Source organism: Populus nigra, chromosome 3, assembly GCF_951802175.1.
Source record: "Populus nigra chromosome 3, ddPopNigr1.1, whole genome shotgun sequence".
In the NCBI taxonomy this organism is placed as follows: domain Eukaryota; kingdom Viridiplantae; phylum Streptophyta; class Magnoliopsida; order Malpighiales; family Salicaceae; genus Populus; species Populus nigra.
In genome coordinates, this window is record NC_084854.1 from 6677083 (window position 1) to 6687029 (window position 9947).

Consider the following 9947-nt stretch of genomic DNA (forward strand, 5'->3'; position numbering starts at 1 on the left):
GAGAGGAGAAGATGCATAAATTGGGTTTTAAAAAAATTATAATGGCAAACATGTAATATTTTAGAATCTTTAATGATTGAGTCCAGCTAAATAGGTAAAGTGAAATAAACTATGCAGTGATTTTCAAATAATTTGAAGAAAATTATATAAACTGTGATTTCATATATAAACTGTGATTTTCATATAATTTGAAATAAAGTATGATATAAACTGTAAATTTTCAAAGTATAAGAGGAAAATATTTTCATGCCCTAAATATAGGAAGTTTAAAGTAATTTTTCCTTTGATTAATATAAATTAAAAATAATAAAGTCACATTTAAGTTAAATTTTCACCAAACATATTTATGGATAAATAATAAATTATGATTTCAAATAAATTGATTTGAGTCGCTATTTTGTTTTTAGCTTATCAAAAGTTATTTATAAAATTAAGTTTTTAATTATAAAAAAGTTATAATTCAAAAATCATATATCCACTTCACAATATCATCATGTAGATCATACTGGGCCAAGCTAAATAAAATTAAAACAACAACAAGTGATAAAAAATTATGAAATTAAATTTATTTTAAAAAAAAAAGTTGACCGCAACCAAAGAAGTCATCTGCCGGTCTCACAAACCTGCCCAGCGTTTGGTCCCTTTAATAAATGGACGCCGTAAGTTGCTCCCTGAGCAACACGCGTCACGGAATCCTAGCGAGTACAATAACACTTCATCCCCAAATTTCCACCACTTAACGTCACTTTTCAATAAAATCTCTGACCGTTGGCGTCGAAAACTAACGGCGTGAAGGACAGGAGGGAAATGAAAACTACGAAAATGTTCAAACCCCAAAATATAAACTTTACCGCAACTTTTCCAATCTTTGCTTTGCTCCCTCTCACTCACTAACCTGCTCATAGTTTTTGTTGAATTTTTGCCTTAATTAGACTCTTATTTTTTAGGGCAAATCGATCAAAAACCCAACAATCCAACAACAGTACCTCGGTTTTTTAATTGAGAGGTTTAAAAATCGGTTTCTCTCGATGCATTATTTCTCTCTCTCATATTCTACTTCCCAAAGGTAACAGTAACACGTCCTTTCCTTTCCTTTCCTTACCTTTTTTTTTTCCTTCTCTTTTTCGTTATTTGTCCATAAAATCCGCGTTTGATGTTGTTAGTATAGTTGACACGACATTAGATTGTTAGAAATCGATTCTCACAGCAGTAATTGGATTTATTTATTTAGTTTTTGGTTTAATTTTTGTTAGTTTACTATTTAATCGAAGTAGGAAGGAGGTTTTCGATTGAGTCTTGGATTTCTTTAGATTTAGAATCCAGTTTGGACACTATAGAAAAGCTTATATGGTGTTTGATGTTATGTTTCTCTTAATAATGCGCAATGTCTATTCATCAATTCCAAATTTATTGTTTAGATTCGTTCGTGGTAATATGTGCGAGTGTTAACGGAAGTGTTACGGGAAAATTGTTTGTAGGTGGTGAGTTCATTGGTTTGAAGGAGTTGGGAGTTATAAATGGTCTGAACAGAGTAATTTATGGCAAAAGTTGCGGCACCGGGTGGCTTGTTAGGTTCTGTCACTGTTCAAATTGGTGGTGGTGGTGCTGCTTCTTTAACTGATGGTCCAATGGTTAGAAGGAAGACTCCGTCGGAACTGAGAGTAAGTTTTCAACTTGTGCGTTGTTGTGCTCTGTGCTTTAGGTTTTTAACTTGGAAGTTTTGATCACTTTTTGGATGGTTGGATTCTGACGTTTTCAACCATTATTGCTGGAATAAATTCAAGTTCACGTGTGCTTGTGGTTTGTCTTCTGTATTCACATTCCTTGTAAATATTGAATAGTAAGGACAGAAATTCTGCTTACCTGTATGTTCATTAATCAATTTATGATCTTTTGTCTTGAACCTCCTTATTTTTTTATTTGGGCGTGTGTGTGGAAATGGTTTGTGTGTATTGACCAGTTTCCTAGTAATTCCCTGACTTTCTTTCTCATTTTATACTTGCTTAACATGTTTACTTTTGTTTCATAAACTTCCATCTGTATGCTAATCAAATTGGAGGTGTTTTGGGGAGATTCACTTTTCGTTTTAGATTGCAAGAACTGAGGATCTATATACAAAATTTATATGGAAGCACGTTGTGTATTTGTTTAATGTCGCTGGGACAGTCATTATTCATTAACTGGATTAAATTCGAGTTAAAGAATCTTCTCAAAACTAATAAATTGTAGTGGAAAAAAAAATCTTTACAGTTTATTGTCCTTGTTGGCATGCAGGGAGAGCAGCTGAAGAGGACAAAAGTTCTGGAGATTGTAGATGAATCTCCAATGGGTTCAAAGAAGTAAATCATCCTATTCATCTTTTTCTTAACTTGTACTTACTTTTTTATTTTCTGATTTGGTGACAATTTCTTTTTTACCTCCCAGTAATAGTAGTGCGGTGGATAATGGGCCTAGGAAACCAGATGCATCAAGGACTCCTAGATACATTGACACCCGTATGGATGAAGTATATCCTGCCAAAAAATCCAGGCTTAGGATGCTTTCTGTAAAAGACAGTGCAAAGGTGATTATATTTTCCTTATTAGGATACCAATGTTCTGGTTCTGTTTCTGTTATTATGATGCATTATTCATTTGTTTACTGTATTCCCATTTACACTCAGGAAATTACATCAACTGAGCAACCAATTAGCCTGAAGAACATCACTATGCTTTCAACTCTGGCTGCCAAGAGGCGACAACTTTCATGGTATGCCTTTTAGCATGGTGTATCTCATCTGCAAAATGTAGACATTTTCTTTTTTTATTCTCACTGGTTTTGCTCTTCATCTCCTGGCAGCCCAGAGAATTCAGTTGCTTCTGATGAAGTTTCAAAAGATGGTGTGGTACAACCTCGCCAAACAATCAAAAATTGCAGTCAAAGTATATTTCGCAGTGTTGCTCAGCTTTCATCCAGTGGTGAAAAGTCATCTGGATTGGCATTTGTTGACATGGTATACTTTGCTAGCAATTTTTTTTTTCTTGTTACTCAAGTCAAGTTGTTCTGATTTGACTTACTAACTCAGGATAAAGCATTAAAAGGACTTGTGGCCCATGAAACGCCTTACACTTCTGGTTTAAATGCTGCTTCTGAAAAAGCTGGCAACCACAGTGGCAATTTCTGCTCTGAATGCAATATAGCTGGCCTAAAGGCTCCTCTTGATTTTACTTTGAAAACTAGAATGCGGGTGGCGTCCTCTTGCTCAGTTAATCGGTGAGTTTGTCAAGTATATCTAAGTTAGTATTTCCTTTATTAGTTTGTCCTGCTGCTTCTTATTTAGATAATATCAATTCTTAAACTTGGTGGTAAATTGATCTTTCATCGTGTGAGTGTATAAAACTTTCCAGGCTGTTTGGAAACTAGTTTTCAAAAATACCATCTACCCATCTCATTTTTTGAAAGACATTTGCAGGAATAAGAAAAAGGAGATGAGTGTAATATAAGAAATAAAATGAATTGAATTCTCTCTTTCAAATATATGAATTCAACTTATTTATCAATTGAATTTAAATTGAATTCATTCAATTATACTAAAGAATTGGTTCCAAACAACTTGTGACAATTAATTAATTTTCTTTCTTGTAACTTGATTTGTCATCAAAATTTGCCTGTTACTTTATTATGCACTTGACAACTTCAATTCAATGCATACATGAATAATGATAAGGTATGGATAGCTCAACCCATTCCTTTGCCTTTGAGATAATAGGATGCTCTTGTTTGGACTCGAGACTCTGTTTTATTCATATCAATGCTTTCTTGGGTATGTTCTATGTTTGTGGCTATGCATGAAATTGTTTTCATTTTTCAATATGGACAAGGGTTCTGTTTCTGACTTCCTCGGCTATTTTCTTGGGTATGTTCTGTGTCTAGTCTCTTAGTTTTGAGAATGGCTCCTTAACAACTTATTTATTTGATAATGCACGCCATATGGACAACTGTGAATTAATCTGTGAGCAAGTTCCATGTTATAGGTTGTTAATTGGTGGTTAATATTTTGTTTGCAAATTTTAGAATTCATAGGTCAATCATGAGCAGTACCTACAATGGCATGCCACAGCTTGCGTCCCAATTTGGAGATTCCCAGGACAATAGAAGCTCAGGGCAGGCACTGGCTTCTCAAATCCTTAGTTCTAAAGCTTTGCATTCATGGGTTTACCCTCAATCTACCTTACCTGCTGCTGTCATATCAGTGCTAACCTCGTCAGCAACTGAGGGAGGTTGTCAAATAAAAACAATAATTCATATTAATTGTTTTCTACTCCCTTCCTCCTTTCTCTTTTTAACGTTCTCGCTTTTTATTTGTGGACATAGATTTTATAAGAAAACGGCAACTGGCGTGGGAGGATTCTTTTCGGAGTCTTTATTACATGCTTCGAAAGAACATTTGCAATATTTTTTATGGTATTTTTCTGCACATGTTCTATCAAATCTTTTTTATTTTCTCATCCTGCTTTATATTCTGGTTCTTTTTTCCACAAACATGCAACATTATGTGCAAAATAAGTATATTGCTGTTTCCACGCATCATTATTGTTGAGACATATTACTTGGATTTAGTTGATGTCATAGGTTGTGTCTGCTTATCTATATTTTGACTTGTCACCTCCTTTCCAAGACTGCTATTTGGTACATTGTATACTGAAAGATACTTGTAACATGTGAATCATGCGAAAGCTTTTATCTGTGGAGTTACATCTTAACATTGAGTTTTAATGGGAACTTTTTGTAGTGTGCACTTCACAATTTGTGGTGATGTTCACTAATAGTGATGGCCCAGGAAGAACTACACACCTATGCAATGCTTACATCTCCCAGTCAACAAGAGGTTTGAGGTCATTGTTGAGAGAGCATGTAAGATTTATCTGTTTTTATGTTTAGTATTTGCTCATTTATGTTGTTAATAATTTTGGCACATGTTTTTTGATTTTTGTATATTTTGCTCTTATTATGCAACACTTTTAATTCGTTGTGTAGGATATTTGTTTCTCTATGCCACTTTGTCATTTTAAAGTAGAGCAAGTCACCACTGAAGATTTAGTTGAGCTCTCTGAGATTGAGAAACAGAATTTGGGCCAGGTGAGTGAATTCCTTTCACATTTGGCCATCTTGCATTTCCCTGAGCTTGAATGAGATGACTTCCCTGATATTATGGATCATTAAGTTTGCGACCATTTTTGATAGTTAATACTTTGAATTGATCATAATCCAACAATTATTCCTCCTATTTTTCTTTTAATGAATTAGTGGCCCTAGTTAAATGCTTGCTATTCATGAAATCATTTAATATTTGAAATTTTGGGCTGTAAAGGATATCTAGCAACCTGTAGTTATGATGTCGTGACAGTTTTTGGGATTGTGATGATTGTACATCCGAAGCTCCTAGTTTTGTCTCCTAATAATTACATTCCCTAACTGGAGAGTTCTGCTCAATTCTCCCTTGTCAAGATCCTCTAACATTTACTTTTGATTCTATTGCTTGTATTTTATAACTAATTTGTGGTTCCTGCTGAACATAATGCAGACTCGTCGGCTTAGTTCCTTGTCTGATGTTGATAATAGCCCACAATCTCTGCTGGCTTTCTGTGGAAACAAGAATGTACATGGATTATATGATTTTTTGTTAAATTACAGGTAGCTTCAGGGTTGAAGTTTGAACAACAATACCTCTGTTGAGTTTGGCTGCACTGTGGTTCAAAAATTAGTTCCATATTTTTCTGCATATGTTATGACTATGTCACACTTCCTTCTGGTTGTCTTCAGATCTTCCCTTACCTTTCTTTCTGGAGTAGATGTTCCTGTATTGTACTCACCTGTTCCATTTCAGAATGCAGCTCTTTCTGCTCCGGAGGTGGGTGTTGCAAATTTAATCTTTGGTTTCTCAATATATAGAGCTAGAACTCAAAACATACTTCCATCTCTTTTACTGGTGTGACTATATTTGCCTCAATTGCTGAGTTTTCTCTCATTTGTCAGACCAAAATTTTTGTTCCCATTGATCTTTTATGATATGATATGTGAAACCTTCATTCACAATCAAATTCTATTAACTTATATAACTTTAGTGCTCTTTTATCAGCAGCTATATATCTGTTGCAAAATGTTCCATTATGCTCTTTTTTAAAATAGATGTTCTTCAATGTAAAAAAAATTCCGTGCTTTTCATCAGTGTATAATTAGCATTCTTTTTAATGTGGAGAATACGAGTAGTAAAAACGATATATATTCTTGCCTCATGATGTCAGAAGCATGTTTGCATAGCTGATTACCAATCTTGTTTCACAGATAAAATGTGTGGAGGTAAAAAGAGCCGACCATAATGCTGCCTCCCCTAAAGGCACTGAATCCAGTCAAGGTTCATCCACCGGTCTCTTGTCCAGCATAGAAATTAAGGATGCATGTATTCCACCATGGATTGTTTGCCGTGTATGTGCTCTCATGAGTTCTGAAGGGAGAAACTTTGAGGCTAGGTATCATAAATTCCTACACCAGCTTCTGTCATCCATGCCTTTATTTAGTGTGTCACCATGATTATATAGTTGCTAATCGGTGTTTTGATTTAATTTGGGAAATTTTCAGCTTTACAACAGAACGCACCTCAATTGGCTTGAATGTGGCTCTTGAGACAGCCTGTGAGAAACCTGATCAAGCTGCAGCGGTTGAAGGCTTGCAAGAAAGCAGTCATGCTTTTGGTATTCCAGAAGCCACCGTTGATCCTTGCTTGGGTTCTGGCTTCTTAAAAGGCTTGAAGTACTGTGATGGTTCTTATACAGCTTCCCTCTCTCCAGCCTGACATTTTGCTCATGGAGTCTCTGATAGAGACGCAGCATGGATGTATTTCTCTGCATTTCGCTGATTAAATCAATCCTCTCTCCATGTTCTTTCTTTCTGTAATTCCATCCAATGTAATCTTATTTGTTTAACGGAATGAGAGTAACTGATTGACGCAGTGCAGTCCTGCTCTAGGAGATCATGCCAAGAGTTCATTATGGTTTGAATTTGTCTCGCAATTTGTCATCCACAGTTCCAGGAACATTATTCAAGCAACAAGAAACTTCAGGGAAGCAGAATATGCAAATAAGTATCAAATGAAGGTGGTTTTAAATTATAGACCTGCACCTTCTCTTTTACCAGTAATCCGAAGAGCTCATAATCGCATATGCAGTAGCAAGCTTCTCGCTGTGCTAGCGAACAATGCTTCATCAGTATTTCCAGTGTATTCTGCCAGTCTTATCTTCCTCAGAATCTCTTCCCGCATCCTTTCAATCTTCTGTATTTCCGGGTGGGTTTTATCTTCAACGAAACAACCCAGGTTATCCAAGTTATTCTGGTTTAATTTACTAAACCTATAATCTAAATTACAAAACCATGATAATTTTATAAAAAATAAAATAAAATAAATTATTAATCTTTACTCCAAACATATAAAAAATTAAACATGCTTTACTAGCTCAAGCATGCATGAGCCTGATCTTACAAGTCCATTCATGCTTGGGCTATCTTTCAAAGCTCATGGGCATATGTTTGGCCTTTGAAGCTTGATTCTTTTAGTTTTTTTTATTTTATTTTAAATACTTTTTTATATTTTAAAGAAATTTTTATTAAAATAAATAATCATTATGACATTTAAAAAAACATTTGATTATGCCATACTTTTTAAAATTACATTAAAGCTTTTTATGATAATATTAATAGCTTTTTGAATTATTATATTGGAAATGAATATTCTATTATTTTTTTAATTGACAAATCTTATGTTTTTTTTTGCTCAAATTAAATATTTATATATATTTTAATTTTTTTTCCTCATTCACATAAAAAAATAACAGAAACATCATTTCAAGTTTTTTTTTGTTGATAATTGCATTGCAAATCATGATACGTTTTTTCTATTGAAAAACCTCAATTTCAACAATAATGGCATGTTTTATTTTTCAAATAAAAAATGAATGAATAAATAAAAGGAATTTTGCCTAAAGGAATATATTTTTTTTCCTTTTAATTTAAATCATTCAAGTTTTTACTAATATTTATTCTAAATTCTCTTAATTTTATATTAAAAATTCATATTGTAAATAAAAAAAGTACATGAACAAGAAAGGAGACTTTTTACTCAAGAAGTACACATTTTTCTTCAGAATTTAAATTATTTAAATTCTTTTAGATATTTATTTTAATCATTATAAAATTAAATAAAAATAGGTTTTGAAAATAGTCTTCCAACATCAAGCATGCATATACAATCATTGTTCATAAAGACTTATTAGATTGTTCATGTCACTCTCATAGTCATTTTTCTTTCTAGTCCCTTAATTTTTCATCCTTTACACTTTGGTCATTAAATTTTGTTCCTTTGTTTTTTTTATCCTCATAAAATTTATCAATATGGTTTTATGTGTTGAAATTTGTTTCACTTTCGCTTTGCAAGCTCTTGCATATATGTAACGATAAAGATTATTTATGTGACATGTTGCATATTGCTATCATGAAGTTAAAAACATATTTTTTTCTTTTTTATTTGTATTGTTCAAGGAGCTTGGCTTTTAACACTTTGGTCCTTGTTTTTTCTTAATTTTTATTTTTTTCTTATTTTTTTTCTTTTATGTTTTATTTTCTAGCATTTGATAAAAAAGAGAAAGTCATGAAAATAAAAAAGAAGAGAGAAAGCTTTTAGTTGGCCATATTATGATTACCAATATCTCTAATTAATTAGGCTCAATAGGTTCGTAATTGATAGAGAAATTCAATGAAGGTTATCATAACCTTTAATTATGTCATAAAATATTGATCGGAACCAAAAAAGTTTTGTTTTGATTTCGTTTTTATTTTAGTTTTTTGACTTGTTAAAGTGCTTTTTGTGGAAAAAATAGAGTTTTAGAGGTTCCTAGGTTTCGATTTTTAGTGTTTTTAAGTGAAAACATGTTGAAATTTAGTTTTTTTAGGGCATAAAAACTTCATCTTGATTTTTGGCCTTTAAAGGTGGGAATAAACTATTATCATAAGTGATACTTTGCTTGCCTAAGTGGTCTATATATCGTTTGCTCCCTTCTATAAAAATACCAAGGTTCCTTTTTGCCTGAGATTTTTTTTTTGAAAAAAGTTTGGACTTTAATTATAATGGCTATATGTGTATGCACAACTTTTCAAACCAAGGTGTACCTATGCTATATATATCTATGCTTATGGGTCTAACCTTAAAGCCCTTGATGCATATGAACTTTAACTATAAAGGCTAGGCATGGTTACGGAGGAAAGCCATACCTAGACTATCTTTTAAAGCCTAGGTGTGCTTTAGCTTGGTCCTTTTTTATATATATTTTAAAAAATAATTACAATGATATTTTTTTAAAAAACTTAATATGTATATGTGTGTGTGCATGCGCAAAAAAGGTTTAAACAACATCACCTTGCAATTTTTTATTCAGTTAAACTATGTTTTAATCAGGTTATATTTGAATTTGTCATATTGATTGGGTCACATCACGCTAGTTCTCACTTGTTTTTTATTTGAAACTTGAGTCAAGCAAGGGGTCGAGTTAGGGGGTCTTTAAATTGACCCGCCAAGTTAGGCCAGGTTTATTGATACTCTTGAAAAGTTTTCCACAACAATGTGAAAGTGGTTTATTATTCTTATATATTTCTAATACATTCATGTCAAAGTTATAATTTTTTTTTATATAATTAATACATGCTTTTATGATTGTAATAAGATTAGATAAATAGTTTTTAACTAGAGATGTTTTTCTTATTCTGATTTCAAATCTTTAAAGTTTTTTTTTTATATTTGTTATGATTACTTTTGATATTTATTAATAAAAAATATAGAGAAAAAAAGTTATATTTCTTGGTATAAAAATAAATAAGAATAAAATGAAAAATTATACTTGCAAACCATTGTATTTCAATGA

General features: G+C 32.5%; 1 protein-coding gene across 1 annotated transcript; it reads left to right on the plus strand.

Moving 5' to 3' along the window:
* The first annotated feature begins 795 nt into the window (after positions 1–795).
* On the plus strand, positions 796–7044 carry LOC133688949 (uncharacterized). Its single transcript, XM_062108614.1, has 15 exons — positions 796–1066; positions 1479–1661; positions 2275–2339; positions 2425–2563; positions 2663–2748; positions 2839–2992; positions 3065–3252; positions 4054–4259; positions 4354–4443; positions 4772–4893; positions 5017–5118; positions 5564–5673; positions 5803–5890; positions 6325–6509; positions 6619–7044. The coding sequence occupies exons 2-15, from the start codon at positions 1539–1541 to the stop codon at positions 6830–6832; spliced, it is 1872 nt and encodes a 623-aa protein (XP_061964598.1). The 5' UTR covers positions 796–1066; positions 1479–1538; the 3' UTR covers positions 6833–7044.
* The last annotated feature ends 2903 nt before the right edge of the window (positions 7045–9947 follow it).